The 26,907-nt window shown below is 43.4% G+C and overlaps 1 protein-coding gene across 1 annotated transcript in view; it reads left to right on the top strand.

Annotated features, from left to right (window-relative positions):
- SMARCAL1 (SWI/SNF related, matrix associated, actin dependent regulator of chromatin, subfamily a like 1) overlaps nt 1-22,475 on the top strand; it is a 40,867-nt gene extending 18,392 nt beyond the window's left edge. Inside the window, exons 9-16 of the mRNA XM_057430146.1 lie at nt 4,905-5,045; nt 10,470-10,688; nt 11,489-11,559; nt 16,098-16,200; nt 17,262-17,444; nt 17,943-18,043; nt 20,917-21,013; nt 21,415-22,475. Coding sequence (XP_057286129.1) covers nt 4,905-5,045; nt 10,470-10,688; nt 11,489-11,559; nt 16,098-16,200; nt 17,262-17,444; nt 17,943-18,043; nt 20,917-21,013; nt 21,415-21,618 — 1,119 coding nt within the window. The 3' untranslated portion in view covers nt 21,619-22,475. The remainder of the gene's footprint in view (nt 1-4,904; nt 5,046-10,469; nt 10,689-11,488; nt 11,560-16,097; nt 16,201-17,261; nt 17,445-17,942; nt 18,044-20,916; nt 21,014-21,414) is intronic.
- Nucleotides 22,476-26,907: the final 4,432 nt, after the last annotated feature.

The following is a 26,907-nucleotide window of genomic DNA, read 5'->3' as shown; positions in this document are numbered from 1 at the left end:
TTGGTGTGTGTAGTATTCAGTGCTTTTGCGACATAGTTAGCTGCTACCCTGACAGAAATCTAGGAGAGTTTGGCTTTGGGCAGTGGGAAGAGTGACCAGAAAGACTTTTTAGTGCACTTTTACAATGGCTGGATGTATGCAGTAACCATTATCGATACTGGTAGCTTGCCATAGGTTGTCACTGGTTTGGAGTAAGTATATAGACATGCTGTGCCCAATTTATTGTTATTGGTCGAAAATTTGAGAGGAACTAATAGAGAAACAGTAAGATAGGGTGAGCTGACTTAACAGCAATAAAATGTTTAGGCCTCATTTCTTATTGCCTTCCCATTCCCAATGAATGTGAAAACTTGTGGGTGTGCAGACTTGTACAAGGGGAGAATACTTCATCTGCCTACGTAGAACCAGGTGGCAGAGTTTGTACATAGTCTGTGTGCATCCTTGCAAAATTATGGAGGTGGATGGATTGAAAGCCATAGTTGAAAAGAGTCCTTTGATGTTTTGGTTGAGTTGCCTAAAGTCCTGATCATGCCTGGCTTGTCCCTGCCCCTTATCCAGAGCTGTGGCAATCAGTAACAGGACCTGCTTGTCACCTTGCTGTGTTCTTTACAGTCATGACTGGGACCAAGTTCTCCTGGGTGTAGTGACAATACTGGTTGTTCCCTTCACCTCTGCCGTGCATCTCAGAGGCAGAAAGTATCATGGTGTTACACCGTTTGTAAACATTTTATTTTTGCCTTCCAAGATTAGACTGGCCCAAAGAAATGAACATAGGAGAGGGAGTATATTTGCTACCAGCATCCATAAGACAGCAAAGCCGCAGGGGCACAGATGAAGAAGAAACAGCAAAACAAAAAGTTTTTCACTGATCAGTGATGGGATCTCTTGGGGACTGGAGTGAAAAGGATTCTACATCCTTCAACCAGCCAAAGTGCTGCATGATCTTTCTTCTTCTTCTGTAATTGCATGGGGTACTGCAACGCAGTGGAAACTGGGGAAGGTCCCAGTGGAACATGGATAAGTTTCTTTGAAGCATGTCAGTAAATTCTTGGTGAAAAACTGGGTTGGAAACTGAGAAATAGAAGGTAGTATCTAATCAAAAATTTCAGTGGCATAAAATGGTCTTAGTCATCTTGTGCTCTTTATGGGCTTTGTTCCACATTATTTAGGTAATATCACTAATGTGATTGTTCCCATTGAGCTGCTGTTCAGGTTAATAGCATGATGCACATCCTCATGTTTGCAGGGTTAAAGGTCTTTGTTTCTATTATGGAAGCCCAAATACATTGTGTGTCTGGAGTCTAAGATACTTTGTACTTATTTTAATAAAGAAACACAAATAATAGAGGGAAATGGATCAACGCTGAAGGTAGAATGTGAGGAGGGACCACAGAAATCTCCTTTTCCAGTGGGAAATAAATAGAAGCTGTCTTTAGGCATTACAGATCCATATGGATTGGATAAGTAAGCCTTTGCGTGTTATCATCTGCTGAGAGAAGGAGCTTCATCTTGAAACTGGAGAAGCTTCAAGGTTATGTCTTCACTTCTGTTGTTATGTTCCAATTTCCCTTTTTTTTTTTTTTTTGCTTCAGTCATAGCTGATTGTCACCCTTGGACACACATTCTCTAAGATGTTCACTTAAGAATAGGGAAAGGCATTTATATTTTTGTGAATAACCACTGTAGGACCATCTTAGGAATGCAGAGCTCTTTCTGTCTTACCCAAATACAGAAACAGACTCCCCAAAACAGCTACAACACTTTATCAAATCTTCTATTTCATCAGGTGATTATTGTATTATGGTTACTGCCAGATTATTTTATTTCACCAGATAAGGTATCCTTATGCTAAGCAGTTCAGAATGACAGAGTAAGCAAAAACTGGAGACACAAGTAACTGTACAACCAGAATCAGCCACACTTACCTAAAAAAGTATGTCAGTCTGCTACCATATGGCAGAGCTCATGCTATGGAAGTCATTTAACACAGGACAGCCACTGTAAGTTAACAAGGCTCTTTGCATGCTCAATTATTTGTTTGTGGCATAACCCCTCCTCTTCACCTACTCCCCTTTGAATCAGTTGAGTGCAGGGTTTTGGACTCTTTGACTTTCAAAACTTACTTTTGTAAATGTCACAGCTGTAGAATTAATTCTTGCTGGTGTATTGTGTGTGCAAGCATAATGCTAAAAAGCCACAACTGTCTTAATGTAACTTAGTAAATGAGCTGTAGACCGGGTCTCCACTAGTCAAGCTACTGTCAGAGTTCCCTTAAACACAAGAAAGTTTCCTTTTTCACAAGAAAGTAGTTCTAAGAACAGTCACAGAGACCCATGAGAGAGGAGCGTTTCTAGGGAAGATTTAATTTCATGCCTAAATGCTGATGAGCACCTAATGTTAGTTCTCTTATGTGGAAATATGTATCAATTGATTACAGATCTGGTTTTGCTAGAAAGTCCTTTCTGCTCCCTGCAATCTTATTTTCTGTGCTGCTGTTCCATATTATTCTTACAGACCTCCCAAGAAAGAGGATAAGTTCTCACTCTTGACAGCACAGAAGCTCCAGCAGGAAACAAGAATTAAGCAGTGATCAGCAGAGACTTCTCTGTGGGAGCAAATCTTTATTGGCATCTATTCAAAATGAGTTGCCACTAGAAAAGCAAATGTGAATCAAAGCTGTTTCTTTCATCCAGACTTTAAGTAAGCCTTCAACACTTGGAAGCTTGTCTTCCTAAGATTTATTTTTTTTCCTTCTTTCTTCGGCTCCTTCTGGCATGGATTTTAAAACTTAAAGGGACCCTTGGGATAAAGAATTTTATCACCTGTGTTCCACACAATCTTCTGGAACTAATTTAAGTTTTTCATGGTTCTCGTAGAGCTAATGTTTTTTTTTTGTTTGTTTTATTGGTTTGTTTTTTCTTGCTGTGTTTTACTTCTCAATTTGCTTAAAATGGTTAATTGTAGAAGATGTATCCCAGCCCTTGGTAGGTGCTTGCAGTGGTTAGATGCTCTGTCTGTTCAGAAGTAAGTTGTGCACGGCAAAGCTGCAGCTGGACAAGTTTAGAATTCAGATAACATGTAATTTCATCATTCTGTCTTTGGGTACCTATCTAGGGACTGGGGAAGTAGTCTTAATTGTTTTGACTACTGGGGGTTTAGTGTTCCAACCTTGTCTCATGTAGTTCCTAGGGAACACCCTCCAGAAAGAAGTCTTGAGAATGGCATAAAACCTTTTAACACAGTTGGGTTTATGTTGCATTTAATATGTCCCTGGTCTGTTTGAGTGAATGTTTCTTGCTTTAGCTTAATCCAGAGTTATTTTAAAATGAGCTGTCTGTAATTGCATGACCTTCATGTTGTTTTTTTCCTATCAGTAGTTTTCTGTTAGCCCAGGAAGAAGAAGTTTAATTTGGAGGTTTCTTGCACATGTGGGATTAGCTTCTCTTGTGTTTCAACAGGTTTCTCAGGATGGTGTGAGTTTACTCCTCAAAGGGTTCCTACAGGGGATCACATATTGTCTAGGTTCTGCTCAGCTGCCTCCACTGTTACCTTAATTTCTAAAACTGACATCATTTCTGTTTTATCACTGTGTTTCCTCATGGGATCTGGTATCTTTGGTCTTTAGGACTCCTCTGTCTTGTGCAAACTAACTCTTATGTTCTGACATATCCAAAGGTTTGACCTCTGCTTTTAGTAAGTTCAATAAATATCCTGCTTTTTTAAATGCTTATGGGAATTGCCTTAAATGCTTATGGGAATTTATTGGGAGAACGCAAATCCCACTTTGACTACAACCTATATATAAATATCTGATAGAGTCCTGAAGTTAATTTCCGGTAGCTGATCTGTGAACTCTTTTTTTCTACCAGGTTTGGTTGGTGAGTGGATGAATCAGCTGAATAGATTTGGGTTGACTGGTAGATCTCAGTGAAATGATAAAAGAATTTAATTTTCTTTTTCATTTAAATGTGAATAAGCTGTTGGTACAGATGTCACTCAAGAATCTCTTTGTTATTTTAATGAATCTGCATTAAACCATGCAGGAAATTACAAGGCATGTGTAATTTAACTACTGTATGTGAATTTACAGCAGTAAAAATTCACAGCTCTCACCCAAGAACAGAATTAGGTAATAATGGAGGTATGAGGGTAGAAAGGCTTTTATGCCTGTAACTTTTTTTTTTATGTCTATAGCGTAATCTTTTTGGAAGCACATAGTTTAGATACAGGTTTCCCACCCCCTTCCTGTGTCCCTTACAACATGTTTTACAATCTTCTTACATGATTCGTATTTATGAACTCATGTTCTAGCATCCAGCCAGCTGTGCCTAGACTCACCATGGCTGTCAGATTGGCATCTTCTGGTCCTGCTTCAGGCAGCATCTTTCTCTCCTTGCTAGTAGAATTTTGAAAGGAAAAAGAACTAAAAGTAAGAAAAAATCCTACTTCTCTGGATCTTTTCTGCCTTTCTGAGGAAGACAATCTATTTGTGGCTTGCTGTGGCAGGTTTATTACAAGAGAATTTATTTTGGAGGTGAGGATGTACCTGAAAAGGGTGTGTCACTTTCCTGTGACATCTGATGACAAATGAAATCTTGAGCCAGGCATAAGCTATTAACATGCCTAGTGGGTAAGTACAAATTCAGAAAGTAATGTCGTAAAAATTGATGTCCCCTTCCCTTACAGCATGTTTTTTTTTCTTGTGTCCTAGAAGTTTTAAGCACTGTCCTTAAGTGTCTTCAGGCAGCAAAGGCTGCAAGTATCTGTTGATGGTGAAGTACTCCTCCATTTAGGGTGCTGGACCATGGCTGTGGGACTTTCTTTCAGGACTGGGGATGAGTACTTTGCAGGTTCTGCTTATATTGTAAGCTGTATGATGACAATATTCTATTTTGCTTTCCCAGGCTGCCAGGAGAGTGATCTTGCTTTCAGGAACCCCTGCCATGTCACGGCCTGCAGAGCTCTACACACAGATTGCAGCTGTCCAGCCAGCCTTCTTCCCACAGTTCCAGTCCTTTGGGCTACGCTATTGTGATGCCAGGAAGGTACTTCAGCAAACATCATCTTATTTTTTTCAAAACGTGGAGGCTTTTTCCTTCGGTCTCATGTTACCTTTTTTTTTGAGAAGGTCTCACTGCAGAGTAACATTTTGAAAGCTCTAACATGGGAATCTCTAGGTGCTGCTCCTGAGACATGGAGGCAGTAATGCTTCTTGTCAAAATCTGGCCTGAAAGCCACAGAAGTAGATAGCTTTAATAAATAAATAAGCTGTAGCTGGAGAAAGGAGCCTACTCTAATGAGAACTTGCCCCTAGACCCCAGAGTGTGTGGTCTGCTTTTGTGACTTCAACAAAGGCATTGGTTGCTTGGGATTTTATACCTCCAGGTAAGTCAGAAATGAAGACTTGTAGTCCATCCTTGTATTTTACCCTCCTCTAATTCCGAAAATAGATGTGATTATCAGTCACAGTATCTTGAGAATAAATTAACTTTTATCACTGCCAGCTGCTCAGCAGTGGTTTCAGCGGAGTCATTGAGTCCAGTCACTGCAAGTTCTTGTCTTCGCAGGAAGCCACCATTTGCAGCCATGATGGCAGGTGTCTGCCTTGCTCCCAGTGTAAAGGCATCTTACCTGTGCTTGGATTTTCCATCTCTAGGGCTGCTGCATGTGTTAAAACACACACTGTTAAGAGAGGAGCTCTTGCTGCAGCATGTTGTGCTTGAAGGCTGTGGGATCAGTTCTGTGCTGGTTGCATAGACACAAAAATGGGAGCCTGAGTTCTGATTTGTAGCAAGAGCCCTCTAATCTGGCTTGCCCTTCAGCTCCTCCAGGACAAGCATGTAGCAATTAGCATGTGGCACAGAATCTTAGAGTCAACTCGGTTGGAAACCCCAGGCTTGACAGTCTGAACATGGACCTGTGATACATGAGCTTGCTTACTTTGCTTTGTTCTCAAATAATCCATTTCACTTCTTGTGCCTCATTTTCTGTAAGACTAGGCAATAACTTTTAGAGTGGCTGGAAATGAACATTTCAGTGCGCAAAAATATATACAGAAGAACTGAGCATCATTATATGGTATAAAAATTATTATAGCTATTTGTAGGGGGTTTGTGCTTGTTTTCTTTTCCCTGTTTGGGGAAACTAACATATGCCAAGTTTTCTCAAGAAGATTTGTGTTGCAGTCTCATGTAAAGTTCTAAAGTCCCTTTTTTCCTAGATCTAAATGCCCACTTTTGTAGCCAGTGTAGTGCTCTTCTACATATGACCAAATATGCAAGCTAGATGAGCAAGTCATTGGCTTTGTTACTTGTATGCTGATGCCATTAAAGTAAGGCTGATTAAAGTAAGGCTGTTAGCATGCAGAATCACAGATACAGAGCTTGAGTTCTGGAAGATTCAAGTTAGGAAAGCGATGTTTTCCTGACAGGATAAGCTTACTCCATCCATAGTAGGACTCATATGGAGGGAGAGTGCCATGTCTTCTGCTGAGCTTCATTATCTTTGTTGAAGGATTTCTGTTTCAGTAGTGTCCAGAATGCTTCCTAGAGGGAAGTTAAGAGATGTAGTTTAATCTTGTTGGTTTTCTGCAGTAAAAAGAAAAGTTGAATTGCAGCATATGAGTCTAAATAGGTTTTTCATAAACCCTTTGAGGGTAAAGTTCTGCATGACTAGTTGTTGCTTCAGTTGCAAGGCATATAGATCTCAGGTAAAATGTTGAATTGGATGGAAGAAATGAAATTGTTTTACATGATCCAGGTTAGAACAGTGTATTCTGTGTAAATGAGTTTTGAACTCACAGTGAAACTCAGCATGGAGGGCACAGTCTGTATCAGCTTCCCATCAAACCTCTGCAGGGTTTCTAGTACAATTTCGTTTCTCTGACCTGCCACTGCTAGACAGTTGAACATTACTGGTCTCAGTCCTCCCCTGGGACATTTTGCTACAGTTAATGTCAGTAAATGATAGAGTGAACCTAGAAAGAATTTAGTTATTTAGAAAAGAAATGGGACTGCTGGAAATAGAGATGTGGATAGTATTAGAGTTAAAAATGGTACTGCTGACTATTGGGTTGCCTTAGATCCACTCAGCAATAAGCAAATTAAAAGGTGTTTTGATGACTGTAGTTGTTCCCTCATGGCAGTAGTATGTCCCTCATGTTCCTTTTTGCAACTCTAAACTAAGATTGTGTTAAGAGTTACATCCTCTCTGAAGAACTGTTGTGGTACTTCTGCTGTCATAACTTAAATAGGTTCTTTCTCTCCTGAAAATGGCAGTATTATGAGTGGAAATGGAATTGCACATAACCTGAGAGATTTTGCACAGCTTTGGAAGAACTGTCAGGATGAAAGATGCTCCATAAAAATGTTTTGGTATTACTAATAAATCTGATTGCATTACAAGAGCAAAGAAAAATTGATAAACTTGAACCATTCAATTTAAAATTAAACTTGACTAGTTTCTGTTTGAAGAGAATACATTTTATGACAGAAAATTGCAAATATCTGGCAGATGTGATGAGAAAAGAGAAAAAAAAAGAAGTTTATAATTTTGTAATTCAACCTCCTAGCATCTGTACTCTTAAAAATGCAGCAAGTGAAACGTCACCTGCTTATTTACAAAATATCTCAAGTCTGTTTCTGAAAATACATGCTGTGAATTCATTTTTCAAACTGGGTGATGTTGCAAATATTAAATAATTTCTATCCAAGTACATGCTCTGAATTTGTAAGAGTTTGGCAGCTTCTGCTAACACTGTAATAAGTTTACTGACTCATGTAAGATGCTGTGACACTTTGGTAACAAAATCACAGTTGAAAGCATTTGTTGGAATGCTGTGGATCAAAGCCAGATGTGTTTTAACAAAATACATGTCCTTCTTTTCTGTAATTTTCTACTAGGATATACTAAACTATATTTTAATAATTTGAAGAATAATAATCTTTTTATCACTAATTAGGTGCAGCACAGAACTGGCATGTTTCCTTGTTTGAAAATTGTTCCAGCAACAGTCACCATAAAAGAAATACAGTAATCTGAACATATTTCAGGGATTCTGCTTTTATATGCTTTTTAATATGACAGTATATTGGCTTCTGATTTACACCTATTCTTTCTGTTATGATGGTATTATGAACTGAAATAAATTGTGCTACATGGACACAAATTTATGTATTACTTGCTTGGAAGTAAGTAATACATATGTTCTGTGTACTGGAACATAGAACATACAGTTTTCTTCTGTGTTCTATGAAGTGGAAAAACATGGGCTGCATGAGTAGAATGGGGTAGCCTGAGGAGATGTCCAGGCCCTGAAGCAGGTCTTGCTCAGCAGCCTGGTCAATGTTGATCCCTGCTTCTTAGCTACCAGTGCACTGAGCAGAGGGCTTATGAAGCTGGGTGCAGCACCAGGTGGGTCGTTCTTGGTCCTGTACATCTCTTCTGCTGGGTCATCCACACAGCCTGAAGAAATGCAGAAAAGGGGCACAAAGACTGGGGCTCAGCACTGTCAGCTTTCCTGCAGCATGCCTAAAATTAATAGACAGATTTGAACCAGCTTTTCACAGACCAGAGGAATATATCTATATTGCACTCCTGGTTTCAGGGAAGTGGAGCAGTAATAACCATGTTGCCTTTTTTAGGAAGGCAACATTGGGTTGGATCCAGGTGGGCTTATTACCTCTAGCTGTATACCACTGTGCTGTTGTCAGAGCCAAAGTTTTAACTCTACAGGATCCAAATTGTCTAGGGTTTGACTTGTTTCCTGCTTTAATGAGCTGACTATAGATAATCGGATGGTACCATAACTATGTAGGAATGGATTAAATCAAATGAGTTTTAATGATGGCCATTCTAGAATCTGAAGTCAGTTAATGTTTCACATCAGTACAATACGGAATGGAATTGCAGATTGTCCTGTTATGTCTCAACCTGAAGTAGGAATGTTCACTTCCAGATAACAAGGTCTTAATTGCCTAAAAGCTGTTTGATTCCTCCTCTCTCTCATAGCATATTCTCATCCATGTTCCATCAATGCACCATCTCTTAATGCAGTCAGTAATATGACTAAGCTCATGGCTAGTATGATTTTATTTTTGTCTCATGCATTCTACAGGAGGATGGAGGGTGCAGTGAATACTTTGGAGTGTTTTCCTATTTTACTCCCATTTCTGTGTTGCAGCAGGTTTCTCTTGGGGAAGGCAAATAAGAGATACATAAATTTTTAAGGCTAAATCTATTTTAGCCATTAATGTGACTCAAGAGTGGAGCAGCAGATCAGAGGGGTTGGTGCTGTGGCTTCGCACATCTCCATTGTATGCATTTTATGAGGGTGTATCAGGTTTCTTTGGGTTGTTACTCCAAGACCAGAGGTTTCATTTTTTGGCTTCTTTCTTTTGGTGACGCTGCGAGTAAGACTTGTAATTACAGCTGTGAAGAAGATCTGGTCTCTCCCCTCCCTTAGTTTACATTATTACTGTGGCTATATCTCATACACTCATTTGTGAAAACTTCCATCATGAAGGTGTCTCTCTATCCTTCAGCATAAAAACTTTATTGGTCTCCTCTCCAAAAAGAAAAAGTTGGTTACAGATATTTCTTTTGGGAATGTACCAATTTTGATGCCAATATTTGTCAGCTTAGTTGTTCTTTTCCAGAAAAGAACAAATGATAGGCTCTGGGGTTACTAGCAGGAGAAGTGATGCGCTGAGATTAATAGAACAGATACATATTGTTGGCGCACAGGTTACTTTAGGACAGGGCAGGTTCAGTGGCGAGTGCTTCAAGGAGGAGTAAATGAAGGGTTTCAGAGGAGCTTTGAAGTGATGATACTTTGAAGAGACAATACTTGGAGAGATGTTTTGGGCCACAGTTTATTTATGGTTTGCTTGAGTCTAAGCCAAATGTGGTAACGGCAGAAACAGTATGTCAGGAAGCAAATCAAGAGACAGGTCACAGTGGAAAACAGGCAGTTTTGACTTGGCATTTACCAGGCATGTTAGACAATTGTTACATCTGTGTGAAGGCATTTGGGTTAAGGATGTTTGTCCTCATGCTGTTAAGAGAAACTTTTGTGTGTGTGTGTCTGTTTAAAGGTGAGATGAATGTGCACAGAACTGCAGAGTTCTGTCAGACTGTCCAAAGCTGTAAGTTGAGAGCAGAAACACCTTGTTGTGTGAGGATGAATACCAGGGCACAGCGTTGTGGGAGGGATCCCTGCCTTTCTGCATAGTCCTGCACCTCCCAAGTCCTGCACCTCCCAAGCATTTGTAGATTAAAAGGAAGTTTATAAATTACCTTCTCATGTTGGGTGGATTCGTTAGTACAGTTCAACCTTATTGCCATTTTTGTCAGATCTCCCCTACCTACCTGCCTTGTGCAGTTTTCATGGGAGTTTATTCGACTCTTGCATCACCTGCAGACCAGTCTCTTTTAAGTTTGACACCAATAACTGCTTTGATGTTTACCAGATGCCTTGGGGTTGGGACTACTCTGGATCATCCAACTTAACGGAACTGAAAATTTTGCTGGAAGAGTCCATCATGATCCGACGTCTGAAATCAGATGTGCTTTCCCAGCTTCCAGCGAAGCAACGCAAAGTGGTTGTGGTGGCTCCTGAAAAGATTAGTGCAGAGACCAAAGCTGTCTTGGCAGCTGAAGCAAAGATGATGACCAAAGGATACAAAAGTGTAAGCTGGAAGCTATTTTCATGATGAGCCATTGGTGTTTCAGATACCTTATTTAAAGCATCAGTGGGAAAAAAGTACCCTGACTTGCAAGGAAGGTCAGAACTGCATCTCGTGTGAAGGCAAAGCAGAAGGCTGTTGAAGGCACAGTTTTAAATGAATGTATAACATCATCAAAACAGCTCAGCTTTTTTTCTAAGTGGTTTACTTTGTCCCTTTTTGTATGAAATACCATTTCTTCCTTTTTTTTTTTTCCCCTCTTATTAGTCCTTTCTACTTGTCTTTTGTACCTCCTGCCTTTGTACTTTTCTGTCGTGCCTTGTAATCCCATTCACCCTACAAACACAGCCGTGTTGAAGCTGTGTTGTGAGCACAGCAGTAGCCAAAAATGTGAAGTATATTTTTGCCTTTCTACCCCCCACTCTGTTTTCCTTGTATGGATGGCAAATGTTCTAGGCTCCTAGGTTGCCAGTACAGTTCTGTAAGAACTTAGGAGTTTTTCCTTGCCATTTTAGTTTGGAAATGTTTTCTAAACTAAAACTACATGTTTGATATGCTTGTCATCCAACTTGGAGGAGTTGAGTAGGAGGTAGGAAAGGAGGTGTCAGAAGTAGGAGTGTGTGAGTATCTGCCATACACAGTAGCAAGTAGACTCCCCCATCCAGTCCCCTTTTGTTGTGCTTTTTTAGGCTGATTTTTCCTCCTAGCAAAGTGTTTATTGGCAGCAGCAGACATCCCAGATCTGTAAGCAAGAAGGAGAAAAGGCATTTCTGAAACTCATTTATTTATCTTTCTCTCTACAGAAAAAACAGGAGAAGGAAGCACTTCTCATCTTCTACAGCAGCACAGCAGAAGCTAAAATCCATTCAGTCGTGTAAGCTGCATGTCATTGCTTCGTTCTTGCCTAGTAAAATGTGTTTTTTTCTCTGAGAACAGGAAAATGGTGCCTTAGAGATAACAGTGAAGGGACACGAAGCATAGCCTTAAGCTAGTGTAGAAAAAAATTGATTTTAATTACAATGCACTAAACATTCTCTTCTCTTGGAGTTCCTAGGTGGACTAAGTCTTCTGATTTCATTCCAGATACGGATCTAAACTGTCATTTGAACTATCTAAAACCGCTTGATGTTTGCGATTTCGATCAAGTTCCCTGGTCCAGATCCCATTGCAATTTGAGGAGCAGGGGGAGTAATGAAATTAAAAGTATCAATTTGAGAAGCAGAATTTGAGAAAACAAATGCTGCAGTCCTGCTTCAGCAGGAACCCTGAGCCAGAAAGCTTATGAGGTGGACTGAGCTTCAGCTGTAGCATGCTGTTGGGATGTTACAGACCTTACTGAAGTTCTTTGCTCTTCCACAGGGTTCACGTGGGACCTCAGCAGCAAAAGTTTTTTATCATAAGTGTGCTTTTAACTCTGTTTTCCCTAGGAATAATTTCCTTCTATGACTTTCTGTGCCCTTTCATCCTTAGCCTTTCTGCTGGGACTGCAGGGAGTTTCTTTACTTTTTCTGCAGACCTCTGAATATAAGCACCAGCTGATGTGCACTGGGTGATTTCACAGTCTCAGACCTTGCTGCGGAATTTGCCTGTTCAGCACAGAACTGCACTTCAGAGTCCCAGTGCTCATTTCTGTAGAAGAGTTTCTTCCTTTTATGTTAGTGAGCAGTTAGAAGACTTCCTTTTATTTCAGTTGCAAGTGTGAACTGAATATAAAACCATGAAGTGCTGTTTACTTGAATCTTTGTTAGGGACTAGTCCTTTTTTTTTTTTTTCTTTTTCTTTTTTTTTAGGTTTAGTAGCATTTAAAATACTGCTTATTAGAAGCTGCTGAAGTACAGTACCATATAGCTAATTGTAGTGTCCTATGATCCTCATCACCTCCCATGTTTTACCCTTGTTGACAGTGATTTCCATTGCTTCCAACAACTAGACATTTGTTAAATAGAATATGGAGAATGAGGTACACAGTAGCTGTGATGTGTTGGCATCTGCTTGCAACACTGAATGTTCACTTTGATATTTGTTTTAAAAGCCAGCAATCCTGCTGCTCTCCCAGTTTTTCTTGTTAAATGATATCGTCATGTAATTTGAATCTGAACATCATGAACCCTGGGAGCTATGTGCAAGGCACTGATACACCTTAATACAGGGCTGGAAATGCTGCTGTTTTCTGACAGTTGCTGCTGACAAAAGCTGTGATGTATTTAGCAAAGAACTTGGAATTCCTGATCTTCACAACAACTTTGCTATTCCAAAGAAAAAATGAAAGTTGTATAATCTCTATAGGCTTATCAGTGATTTTCAGGCTCCAGCTGATGTAATTGTAGCATATGTTACTACATAGGAATGGGTTTTGTGGCTATGTTGTTAGTCCATGGCAAAAGCCAGATGTCTGCATTTTATTAACACTGTTTAAATGTTTAAAATGGGTGTTGTTACCTTTTATTGGTCATTAGTCTATGTGCATATGGGTAATTCCTAGAAATAGCTTTTGTATTTAGATTGCTAAGCCATAGTAAGTTGTCAGTGTGAACCCTTGTGAGAAAAGCTACTTTTAGGATACTCTGATCTGTGCATTTAGACCCCTTTTCTCCTAAAATAGAAACAGTCCTAAGTGAACACAGGAGCGATAATTGTACACAGATTATCTTAACATACTGTGATTGTGAAAAGTTAGAAATACAGGAGGGTGAATGAGGTCATCAAATATGTATAGATGACGGAAGGACAGTATGGCCCGGCACAAGCAATCCAGGAGGTTCCTCGATTGTGTAGAAGACAACTTCCTTCTGCAAGTAGTAGAGGAGCCAACAAGGAGAGGTGCCGTGCTTGACCTTGTGCTCACCAACAGGGAAGGGCTTGTTGGAAATGTGACGCTCCAGGGCAGCCTTGGATGCAGCGATCATGAGATGCTTGAATTTGAGATCCTCAGGACAGTGAGAAGAGCGTGCAGCAAGCTCACTGCTCTGGACTTGAAAAGAGCAGACTTTGGCCTCTTCAGGAACCTGCTTAGTAAGGTTCCATGGGATACAGCCCTAGAGGGCAGAGGGGCCTAAGACTGTTGGTTGATATTCAAGGATCACCTGCTGTAAGCTCAGGAGTGTTGCATCCCAACCAGAAGGAAGTGCAGCAGGAGGGCCAGGAGACCTCCTTGGATGGATAAGGAGCTCCTGAGGAAAATTAAATTGAAAAAAGAGGCTTATAATAAGTGGAAGCAAGGACAGGTGGCATGGGAAGAGTACAGGGATGTTGTCCGGGAAGCTAGGGACCAGGTTAGGAAAGCTAAGGCTCAGTTAGAATTAAACTTAGCTAGAAGTATTAAAGATAACAGGAAGGGATTCTACAGGTACATAGCAAATAAAAAACAGACTAGGGAAAATGTAGGCCTCCTCAGGAAGCTCTCAGGAGAAGTGGCTACACAGGATTTGGAGAAGGCTGAGGTTCTGAATGACTTCTTTGCCTCGGTCTTAACTGGCAAAGGCTCTGACCACACCACCCAAGTCTTGGAAGGCAGATGCAGGGACTGTGAGAATGAAGACCTTGCGCCCACTGTAGGAGAGGATCTGGTTCGAGACCATCTTAAAAATCTGAACAGGCACAAGTCTATGGGTCCTGATGAGATCCATCCACGGGTCCTGAAGGAGCTGGTGAATGAAGTTGCGAAGCTGCTGGCCATCATATTTGAGAAATCATGGCAGTCAGGAGAAGTTCCCGATAACTGGAAAAAAGGAAATATAACCCCCATTTTCAAGAAGGGGAAAATGGATGACCCGGGGAATTACAGACCAGTCAGTCTCACCTCTGTGCCTGGCAAAATCTTGGAGCAGATTCTCCTGGAAGGCATGCTAAGGCACATGAAAAACAACAAGGTGCTTGGTGACAGCCAGCATGGCTTCACTAAGGGGAAATCCTGCCTGACCAATCTGGTGGCCTTCTATAATAGGGCTACAGAACTGATGGACAAGGGGTAGAGCAGTTGATGTCATCTATCTGGACTTGTGCAAAGCATTTGACACTGTCCCACATGACATCCTTGTCTCTAAATTGGAGAGACATCAATTTGATGGATGGACCACTCGGTGGATAAAGAACTGGCTGGATGGCGGCACCCAAAGAGTTGTGGTCAATGGATCAATGTCCAGCTGGAGACCAGTAACGAGTGGCGTCCCTCAGGGAATCAGCGTTGGGACCAGTCTTGTTCAACATCTTTGTCGCTGACATGGACAGTGGGATTGAGTGCGCCCTCAGCAAGTTTGCCAATGACACCAAGCTGTGTGGGTTGGTTGATACGCTGGAGGGAAGGAATGCCATCTAGAGGGACCTTGACACGCTTGTGAGGTGGGCTGATGTCAACCTCATGAGGTTTAACCATGCCAAGTGCAAGGTCCTACACCTGGGTCGGGGCAATCCCAGGCACAGCTACAGGTTGGGTAGAGAAGAGATTCAGAGCAGCCTGCAGAGAAGGACTTGGGGGTGTTGGTTGATGAGAAAGTGAACATGAGCTGGCAGTGTGCTCTTGCAGCCCAGAAAGCCAACCGTATCCTGGGCTGCATTAAAAGGAGCATGACCAGCAGGTCAAAGGAGGTGATCCTGCCCCTCTATTCTGCTCTTGTGAGACCTCACCTGGAGTATTGTGTGCAGTCCTGGTGTCCTCAACATAAGAAGGACATGGAACTGTTGGAACAAGTCCAGAGGAGGGCCACGAGGATGATGAAGGGACTGGAGCACCTCCCGTATGAAGACAGGCTGAGGAAGTTGGAGCTGTTCAGCTTGGAGAAGAGAAGGCTGCATGGAGACCTCATAGCAGCCTTCCAGTATCTGAAGGGGGCCAAGGGATAACGGGTTAAAACTTAAACAGGGGAAGTTTAGGTTGGATATAAGAAGGAAGTTCTTTCCTGTGAGGGTGGTGAGGCACTGGAATGGGTTGCCCAGGGAGGTTGTGAATGTTCCATCCCTGGCAGTGTTCAAGGCCAGGTTGGACGAGGCCTTGGGTGATATGATTTAGCGTAGGGTGTCCCTGCCCACAGCAGGGGGTTGGAACTAGATGATCTTAAGGTCCTTTCCAACCCTAACGATTCTCTGATTCTATGACTTCCACTTGATTGGTCTGGATATCATGTTTCAAGTGGGATATAATAAATTGGTTCTCAGTGATATCCACAGATAAATGTAGGCAGCTATCCAGCTGCAGTGAAGAAAAATGAGTGGATTATCCTGTAGTGTCTTTTTTTAATCTGTAAGAGACCTGACTTGCTACTTGCATTTTACTGCAGCTTTTTTATGTTAGCCTATTTCCTAGTTTCTCTGTATAGATGAACTGTATAGTTGTGAGCAAAGCCTGTATTCTCTCAGCACATAATTTTACAGTTCTGGTTTGGTTTGGTTTTGTTTTTTTTTTCCTTTTTCATGTAGAGAATACGTCCTGGACTTACTGGAAAGTGGCAATAATAAATTCCTGGTGTTTGCTCATCACAAGATAGTGCTGGATGCAATAGTTGCAGAGCTGGAGAAGAAAGTAAGTAATAGACTGAGTCATCTTAACTTTATCACTACTCCAGCTTCAAAGCTGTTTAAGAGCTCCCCAGAGTTACGTCTGGTCAGACAGTTTATGAAAGTTAGTAGCAGAAATCATTTCTACTTGCTGTGTTTCTGAATGTGCCCTTCACTGAGGGAGCTGAGCTGTCAGGGTGAATGCCTCACACGATGCACTTTGTATTAGCTGAATAGCTTTTGTTGTATTTAATGTTCTTTAATCTCACTATCTGCCCTGGAGCTTGTGAATTCTTGGAGTTTTACCCTGTGTGGCCATCTCTGCTTTGTCCTCCAGGCTTTCCTGAGAGAGGGAGAATGTAACAGCTATGGCTGCCTCCCTTTATCTCGGTGGTGCTGTTACATTTTTTGAACTGGGATACTGCAGGGAGACTTCTTAGACCTGCCAGTCATCTCTCTGACTTCAAAAGTGTTTGGTTAATTGTTCATGTGAGACTTAATGGAATGCCCCTGAAGAGTTCTGGGTCAGTTAATATTCCAAAGCATAAACCACTGTGACAGTGCTGCCTCTGTGGCTGCATCCTCCAGTACAGCAAGGAGGATGGACATCAAAGAGTTACAGCTCTATATTACCCAAGTTTATCATGCCTCTCCTGAGCTACCACAGAGCAACTAAGATGTGTAGGATTCCATCTCCTCCTGTTGCAAACAGGAGAAGACTTAAGAAGGTTGGGGAGATTGTAGCAGCTGTAGTATCAGCAGTGTTCAGCTTTGTATTAAGCCAATTGCATTTCCACTGTGCTTGAGTTGCCAGCTTGTTGCTATCCTTCCTGTTGCTCAGAACTGGTGGGAGAGCAGTGAACATAAGAGCAAGTCGTGCATTGTGAACAGAGGGGAGGTATGTTATATGCTGAGCTACAGTGCCTCTGCCTTGAAGATAAGGAAAGGTTTCGAAAAGACATCTGGTGCCTTTTTACTCTCCTGGTTCTGCTGTGGGGAAGGAAAACAGAATCCACTAAAATATGGAAGGAGGATACAGGAAAGGGGACACACAGCCTCTAAAAAGTCTCTTCTGCCTTTTCACAGGATGTTGAATACATTCGCATTGATGGCTCCACACCTTCAGCTGAGCGACAGTCTCTGTGCCAGAAGTTCCAGTTGTCAGAGAAGCAGATGGTGGCTGTCCTGTCCCTCACTGCTGCAAACATGGGCCTGACATTATCTGCTGCAGACCTGGTGGTGTTTGCAGAGCTCTTCTGGAACCCAGGGGTATGCATCCTGGAGGGAACAGGGATTGGATGCTCCCTGGACAGCAGAAACATTGGTGCTAAGGAAAAGATGTAATAGGCAGGGAAGTTTCTCTGGGATTTTTCTCCTTCTTTCTCTGATGGCTACTTGTCTGTTCACCCCCAGATGCCAGGGCTTGAACAGTGAGGCTACTTACACAGCTTGCTGCTTGCAGAATATGGTGTGAAAGGGAAACATGCTCCTGTTTCTTAATTTGACAGAGCTCTCAGTTGCTCGCCCAGCCAGGACCTGAAAGGGTCCATTATTAATGCTACTGAAAAATGCTCAGTGCCTTTAGGGAACCTTGTGCACCAGATTACTTGGTTTAATCTGTGTTTGAGGATGTGGGTATTAAGAGGATCCAGATGAGAAACAGTTGCTAAGCACGAGACATGAGATCTCCCTGTTCTCTGGTGCATACACTATTGCTTAGATGTTTGAGTTCACACTTTATTTTCTTTGTCATGTCTTTACGTAAAGGTTTTGATCCAAGCAGAAGATCGGGCACATCGAATTGGACAGACCAGCTCTGTTAATGTTCACTACCTGGTGGCTAAAGGCACAGCAGATGATTACTTATGGTAGGAAGTGAGAAAGACACTTTGGTTCTCCTGCCACCTGTTTTCACTGTTTGTCACATGATGATGTAAGGTGCTTAATAACAGAATCATAGAATAGTTAGGGTTGGAAAGGACCTTACGGTCATCTTGTTCCAAGCCCCCTGCCATGGGCAGGGACACCTCACACTAAACCATGTCACAGTATCACAGTATGCTAGAGATTGGAAGGGACCTCGAAAGATCATCTAGTCCAATTCCCCTGCCGGAGCAGGAACACCTAGATAATGTTACACAGGAATGTGTCCAGGCGGGTTTTGAATGTCTCCAGGGAAGGAGACTCCACAACCAACCTGGGCAGCCTGTTCCAGTGTTCCGTCACCCTCACTGAGAAGAAGTTTCTTCTCAAGTTTAAGTGGAACCTCTTGTGTTCCAGTTTGTACCCATTACCCCTTGTCCTATCATTGTCACCCAAGGCTCTGTTCAACCTGGCCTTGAACACTGCCAGGGATGGAGCATTTACCACTTTTTGGGCAACCTGTGCCATTGTCTCATCATCCTCACGGTAAAGAACTTCTTCCTTGTATCTAACCTAAACTGCCCCTATTTAAGTTTAAACCCACTAAGCCCTTGTCCTGCCACTAGTCCCTAACGAAGAGTCCCTCCACAGCATCCTTGTAGGCCCCCTTCAGATACTGGGAGGCTGCTATGAGGTCTCCACGCAGCCTTCTCTTCTCCAGGCTGAACAGCCCCAACTTTCTCAGCCTGTCTTCATACGGGAGGTGCTCAAGCCCCTTCATTATCCTCATGGCCCTTCTCCAGCAGCTCCATATCCTTCTTATGTTGAAGACTAGAACTGTACACAGTACTCCAAGTGGGGTCTCATAGGAGCAGAGCAGAGGGGCAGGATCACCTCCTTTGATCTGCTGATCCCGCTCCTTTTGACGCAGCCCAGGATACGGTTGGCTTTCTGGGCTGCGAGTGCACACTGAAGCTGGCTCATGTTCATTTTCTCATTGACCAACACCTCCAAGTCCTTCTCCACAGGGCTGCTCTGAATCTTTTTGCTGCTCTGAATCTTTTCTCTGCCCAACCTGTAGCTGTGACTGGGATTGCCCCAACCCAGGTGTAGGACCTCGCATTTGGCTTGGTTGAACTTCATGAGGTTGGCATTGGCCACCTCTCAAGTGCATCGAGGTCCCTCTGGTCCCTCTGGATGGCATTCCTTCCCTCCAGTGTATCAACCGAACCACACAGCTTGGTGCCATTGGCAAACTTGCTGAGGGCGCACTCAATCCCACTGTCCGTGTCAGCGACAGATGTTGTACAAGATTGGTCCCAACACTGACCCCTGAAGGGCACTACTTATTACTGGTCTCCAGTTGGATATTGACCCATTGACCACAACTCTGCATGCAGCCATCCAGCCAGTTCTTTATCCAGTGAGTGGTCCATCCATCAAATGTTAATGTTAGTTCAGATTTCCACAGTCTGTAAGGGGAGGAGCAAAACTGCCAATCAGGGCTGCTGTGAGCTGGTGAATGCAGTGGACACAGCTATGTGGGTATGACAAGCAGGAGGAATAGAAGTAGTTACCTGGCAAAGAAGGAGCTTTTGAGAGAAAGTCTGGGAGAGCTGATGTATCTAAAAAACTTTGCAACCTCTGTGTAAGAAGAAGTTGTCTTAGATACAGCTTGGAGCATTTGTGCTAGGATACTGTAAAGTGCTAAGTACTTTCAAGCAAAGTCAATGTATTGTATGTGTATTGTAGGTCAGGTCTGAGGAGCAGTCTGGCTGCTGAGTGCTTGGAAAGGGAACTGTGAAGGAGGACTGCACTACAGCTTTTCTCTTGCTTTTCAGTGATCTCTTTGGATGGACTAAAAAACTGCTGCTGGCCTGCCTCTGGAAAGTTATGGTCTTGAGTCTTTTTGGCTGCATTGAGAGCTATCAATAGACACTGGTCCTTAAGGCTGGGGAATCTGACATCCTGGGTGACAGGAGGATCTGAGAAATCCTTAATGCTGCAAGGGAACTGACCTGCAAATGATGAAAAGAAATTGTCCACCAGCTGGTTCATTTGAAGTCCAAAATTACGTCTTTATTACCTTATTTAAATGAATGAATTAACTCAGTGAACTTGTGCAGTTCCCAGAATATCATGATGGCAAATAATTATAACCCTACAATGCAGAGATCTGGAAACTGATACATCACCCATGTTTCATGGAAAGTTAATGACAGTAATTCTGCCTTTGTGAAATGCTGTCTGTGCAGTCAGTAACGCTAAATAGGAAGGAAATGTGGCTCTTCAAAGGACAGTGGTGTCCTTTTTAAAGGCAAGAAAAAGAACAAGATGATGAGACTGTTTGCTAAATGCGTTAATTGTGTGCTGTAGTCTTTGCTGCTTTCAAAGTGTGCAGTCCACAGGTGTGGTTGGGACTTTTTAGGGCAGCGACAGATTCTTCCTCCTGCAGTACACTGGAAGATACTCTAGAAGTGCTGATGAATGTGTTGATGGGGAATTTATCATTGCCTACCTTGGAGACAGGCTATTGGTTAGGTGCATATTCTTGTTCTGACTTTATACCATTAGTGTTGCCTCAGTCAACTGGTTTCCCTATCAGACATGTGTTCTCCAAATATTTATAGCCTCTTCTTGTTATTTATTTAAATTGGATTGATACTTATGTAGATAGGATTGACACTTATTTAGATAGGATTGACTTGATACCCCAAGATGTCATAAACAATAGCAGGATAGGTTAAGGAACTAACAAGCTTTGGTAGAAAAGCCATCTTTATACCCCTGTTATCTTTTTCATCTACCCACAGTAAATGATGTAATGTCCTTGCATGGTATTTTCTTCCTTTCAGTAATACCTGTTTATCTTTCCTAGGCCAATGATTGAAGAGAAAATTAAAGTGCTGGGGGAAGCTGGTCTTTCCGAAACCGATTTCTCCAGAACAGCTGAATCCACTAATTACTGCCCTAAGGTAATTGACCTGAAAGAATATTGATGGTCCCTAGGAGAGACTGAATGGGCTTTGGCTTGTGTACATCTAGATAGGCAGGTGATTGGCAGGCTGACCTTACACCTGTTCTGCCTTTAATGCCACAGACCAGATTCTCCAGTTCCTCCCAGAATCCATGCCTCGACTTGGACTCTCCACAGAGAGTTCCCAAACCAGCATGCTGCATTCAAGGAGACATGATAGCCTTCATAGCATATATATGTGTCTGAGATTTATGTGTGCGTGTGTATGTATGTATGATATATGTATCATATGATATGTACACACATGTGCACTGTCTTGGGGGAGTGCCCTCTGGTTGTTGCTCACTTTGTTTTTATATTACAATGTGTATGCAGATTCTGTCTGTTCTTCTTTCTCAGGCAGATCCAAAGCAGAAGACCATCTATGACCTTTTCCAGAGGACCTTCTCTGAGAGCCAGGATGACACTGATGAAGCTTTGCTTTTGGAGGCAGCTGATGCTTGCTGCAAGTTTGACTCTGGCAGTGCCTTGCAAGATACAGGAGAAATGTGTTCAGTGAGTCCCCCCAGAAAGCGGCGTATTGAGGAGTTTTTTAAAGTGTAATGGTGACAGCAAAAGAGACTGCAGCTATTTTTTTTTTTTATTAAAGACAAAAGCAATCAAGTATTATGAGTTTTCAAAAATAAAAGACTATGTTTTCTGTATCTCTAGTGTGTTTCATCTTGAAAGATGAGAAGGCAGTCTGACAGTGTGACAGATGATCAGCCCATACCTGGCAGCCTGCGTGTTTTTTGGTCCTAGTTTCGCTGATGACTGAAGGGCTATGGACAAGTAATGTACTGTTTTGTTTAAGAAGCATTTAATGGTTGTCAGGCCACAAGGTAGAACTGTTGTGAAAACTAACTGCTCAGCAGCTGCAGATTGCTTATAACAGTCTTCCATCTCCAAGAATTTTAGTCTACATTTATAAGAGTCAGTTCACTGAAAAATTTGGCCCTTGCGTCACTCACAAACTGGCTCTCTGGTATTCAGTTTGGCAGTGAAGAAAAAGATCCAGACAGATCCTGATGTTCTGTTTTGTTTAGGAAGAAGAGAGACAAACCCAGATATTTCTGTGCAGAGCAGTCAGTATTCTGAAACCAAGTAGTACAGCTGTCTGCCAGGAGGTGTATATTGTCTGCTAGGTACATGTCTGCCTGAGCACCCTCATCATTGGCCTCATCTGCTGAATCTTAGGACCTGCTCCATAACAGGTGCTTCTTGTGTCAGCAGAGGGTGAAGCTTATGCTGACTGCCAGCAATTAAGCCTGGCTGCTCAGAAAGGGGAAAGACTAGAGGCTGACTTCCACAGGTGAGTAAGGAGAGGGGAGTATGTGTAGACTTTTGCTCTTGCTTTGTAAGAAGCTAATTGTGGACTGAGCTGTTTAAATAAAGAGTTGTTTTAAGTCATGGTTCCCAAACGTTTAGTACTTTTTCTATTTTAGAATTTCATCTCCCATTTGGAGCTTAAGCTTGAGAAATGTGATGCTGTGGAAAAACTAGGGTGTGGGGTTTTTTTATTTTTTCTTTTATAAATATTCACAGTGCCTGCAAACGACAGGTCCTTTGGGGAGCACTTCTTTTGTGCTTTCTAGAATGCATCAGCTTTCAAAAGGGAAACTTCCATGATACTTTTCTTAGATACATAGAATGGTTTGGGTTGGAAAGGACCTTATGATCATCTTGTTCCAAGCCCCCTGTGATGGGCAGGGACACCTCACACTAAACCATGTCACCCAAGACTCTGTCCAACCTGGCCTTGAACACTGCTCGGGATGGAGCATTCACAACTTCTTTGGGCAACCTGTGCCAGTACCTTACATCCCTCACAGTAAAGAATTTCTTCCATATTATCTAACCTAAACTTCCCCTGTTTAAGTGTAAACCCGTTACCCCTTGTCCTGCCACTACAGTTCCTAATGATGAGCCCCTCTCCAACATCATTGTAGGCCCCCTTCAGACACTGGAAGTCTGCTATGAGGTCTCCACGCAGCTTCCCTTCTCCAGGCTGAACAGCCCCAACTTTCTCAGCCTATCTTCATATGGGAGGTGCTTGAGCCCCTTCATCATCCTCATGGCACTCCTCTGGACTTGTTTCAACAGTTCCATGTCCTTTTTATGTTGAGGACACCAGAACTGCACACAATACTCCAGGTGAGGTCTCACGAGAGCAGAGTAAAGGGGCAGGATCACCTCCTTCGACCTGCTGGTCATGCTCCTTTTGATGCAACCCAGGATAAGGTTGGCTTTCTGAGCTCTGAGTGCATGCTGCCAGGTCATGTTAAGTTTCTCGTCAACCAACACCCCCAAGTCCTTTGTTACAGGTCTCCAACTGGAGATTGAGCCATTGACCACAACTCTTTGCGTGCGGCCATCCAGCCAGTTCTTTATCCCCCGAGTGTTCCATCCATCAAATTGATGTCTCTCCAATTTAGAGACAAGGATGTCATGTTGGGACAGTGTCGAATGCTTTGCACAAGTCCAGGTAAATGACATCAACTGCTCTACCCCTGTCCATCAGTTCTGTAGCCCCATCACAAAAGGCCAGCAAATTGGTCAGGCAGGATTTCCCCTTAGTGAAGCCATGCTGGCTGTCACCAAGCACCTTGTTGTTTTTCATGTGCCTTAGCATGCCTTCCAGGAGAATCTGCTCCAAGATTTTGCCAGGCACAGAGGTGAGACTGACTGGTCTGTAATTCCCCGGGTCATCCATTTTCCCCTTCTTGAAAATGGGGGTTATATTTCCTTTTTTCCAGTTGTCAGGAACTTCACCTGACTGCCATGATTTCTCAAATATGATGGATGGTGGCTTAGCAACTTCATTCACCGGCTCCCTCAGGACCCATGAATGCATTTCATCAGGTCTCATGGACTTCAGCACATTCAGATTCTTAAGATGATCTCACACCCTATCCTTTCCTACAGTGGGCCTAAGGTCTTCATTCTCTGTGTGAGGTGAATCCCCAGGCTAGACACATGAATGTTAATAAGCAAATATCTAAACACCCTGTGTAACAAACACAAAAGAGATTTCTTAAATAATTCTTTCCCAAAAGAAGACCTCACCATAAGCAGCACTGTAGCAAATGCCACTTGGTATACTGATAAGGAATGGTGAGGAAATCCTGTATGCCCTCCATGTTTCTGCAAAGTTCATGCAGAGGGAACCAAAACGCCTTTCTTTCACCTCTGGGGTCACCACAGTAAAATGCCTGCATGTGGTATAAATGCCTTTATTGACACAGTCTGAACATACAGATTAGTTTACAGGGACACCCTGCAGTGGTGCCCAGTGTGTGGCCACTATGGGCAGGGAAATCCCCCAGGGCTTTCTGGGCACAGGCACTGCCTCAGGGCCAGCACCCCAAAGGCTTTTCTCCAAGGGCAAAGGGGCAGCAGCAGGGCTTCGGTGAGCAGGGCTGCGGTGGGCAGGGCTGCAGGGGCCCCATCATCCCCGTGTCATACTGCCACCACTTGCCAATGCAGCATCACAATGCTCTGGGGCAGTATAAAGCATCCTCCTCCTGTCCCCCACTGCCAGATTACCTGGCTTTGCCACCAGGACAAAGTTGGCAGCCTTAAGGCACCGGAGAGGAATTCCTTCAGGTACCAGTGGAATTACTTGGAGGGGCAGAGTGGGGAAGACTGCCTGAAGCTGCTGGAGGCTCTCTGCTGCAATTCCAGCTCCTGGAGGGGCCACACTCACAGCTCATCATCAGTCTTCAGGGAGCTCACCGTCCTCATCTTCTGGGGAGACAGTGGCAGTAGCCATAAGAAATAGGATCCACAGATGGCCCAATGCCCTCCCCCAGTGCTTTGGAGCTCCCACTGGCCAAGCACAGGAAGGGTTCTTGCCCCCAGGGTTGATCAGGCCAGCGGCATTTCACTATTCTTGGAAGCCCCTGGGATGGCTCGTAGAAGGAGAAAAGGCAGTGCCAGTGTCCTCATAGAGGCATAACCAGCCTGTGGACCAGGAGCAGGTCTTGCTCATGTGCTCAGGGAGTAGCTGATCTGATCACCAGCGCTGGGGTCAGGAAGGAATTTTCCCCCAGGGCAGATTAGCACTGGCCTCGGGGTTTTTTTGCCTTCCTCGGAGCACTGAGCATGACCACTTGTCAGGGTTCTTCTGGTCCTGATGCTCTGGGTTATTGCCTGGTGCTCATGCTCCACGAAGGTGGCCCTCGTGTCCTGCAGCTTGGAGGGGATGGCTTTTTTCTCCCCAGGTGGACTAGCAAGTGTCCCCGGGGTTTTTTGCCTCCTCCACAGCCAAGCACAGCCCCTTAATGGGGTTCCTTTGGGTTATTGTGGCCCAAAGGCAGCTGTTAGTGCTCCATGCAGCGGGCCCTCGTGCCCTGCATCCGGGGGAGGCAGCGTTCAGCACTCCCAGGGTGCCGCAGCGTGGCCCCGGGATTTGCTGCTGTCCTCTCTAGCACTGAGCACCACCCCCCCCCCCCCTTGTCAGGTCTTCCCTGGCCCGTTCTGGCTGGGCTCTTCTTGCACTGCTCTTGCATCACCACGGCACCGCTCCTGCCCCAGTTTTCCTTTGTCACCCTGCAAGGGATGTTTTTTTTCAGCCAAACTGAAAGATGCGTCAGCCTGCTGCTGGCTACATATGTGCATTGTGTTAATGTGTGTGAGCATCAGCTCTGAGAGATTCAGAAAAAGAAAATATAATCTAAATTAGACTAAAATTAACTAAACTAAGCTAAACTAAACTAAATAAAATAACTTTATTTATAAATAAAATACTGTTTCCACCTGTAACCTTTCTGATTTGTGTCTTTGAAAGTGGTTTTGGTGCTGAAAACCCCTTGGCATTTCAGGTAAATAATGGTCTCATCATTATACGCCTCACTGTCGGTACAAGGAATGGAACGGAACAGAACAGAAGAGAATGGAATGGAACAGAATGGAATAGAACAGAACAGCTATGCTATGCTATGCATAAAACTCTGCAGGACAAGCTCTAGCATAGGTCTGAGGGGCCATCTGCAGCGCAGGTCCCAAGGGAGGCCGGTCCTAGGCACTGAGGCCTATGAACACTCTCTGGACCCTGACAGAAGTAGACCTGCTCTCTTCATATACTCTCCTTTACACATGTATGGGGTGCCAGTGGGGAGAGAGTATTGGGGTAGACAGACTCCTGATGGAGTGGTGCTGTTTTGTTCTGTTTCTCCAAAAGCAACAACTCAGGCATTTTAAAAACCAGCATTTGGGGGGAGAGGTGGGGTTGGGAGCAGGGGGAAATCACAAGGAAACGAGCACCTATTGCCCACATAAACAAGATTTGCAACCATTTAGTTCAGGAGCACATCCTGCTTCAGGCCGAGAGCTTGAAGCATCACCGATGCCAGAGATGTGGTCTTTTGCTATCCTGTGGAAACCTAAATAAACTAGATGCACACGGAAGAGTTTCAAAACCCAGTTCACGTGTGTTTTTCACAAATCTGTTCAGATGGTCAAACTATCCGCAGACAGTCAACATCTCTCACTGCCATCAGAAGGCACAGCCTCCTTCCCACAGTGACAGAGCCAATGCCTATGAGGAGACATGATACCCATTCAATCCCTTCCGCTAGTGCAGGCTGGGAAGAAATGTCGTCCAGTATCTCCTCAGCACATACTGTTAGGGAAAGAATGAAGTAGGGAGAAAAAACTAGAAGTTGGAAGAGACCTACAATGATCACCAAGTCCAACTGCTCGACCATGTCAGGGCTGGTCGAAAGTTAAAGCATGTTATTAAGGGTGTTGTACAAATGACTCTGAAACACTGGTGGGCAGAGGGCGTTGGTCACCTCTCTGGGAAGCCTGTTCCTGGTTTTGACCACTCTCTGGGTAAAGAAATGCTTCCTA

The sequence above is a fragment of the Pezoporus wallicus genome, unplaced genomic scaffold (genome assembly GCF_028554395.1).
Source record: "Pezoporus wallicus isolate ANWC-B61680 ecotype Strahan unplaced genomic scaffold, APGP_CSIRO_Pwel_v1 contig_5261, whole genome shotgun sequence".
Classification (NCBI taxonomy): Eukaryota; Metazoa; Chordata; class Aves; order Psittaciformes; family Psittacidae; genus Pezoporus; species Pezoporus wallicus.
The sequence above is the reverse complement of the archived record's forward strand: the minus strand, read 5'-3'. Positions and strand labels throughout refer to the sequence as shown.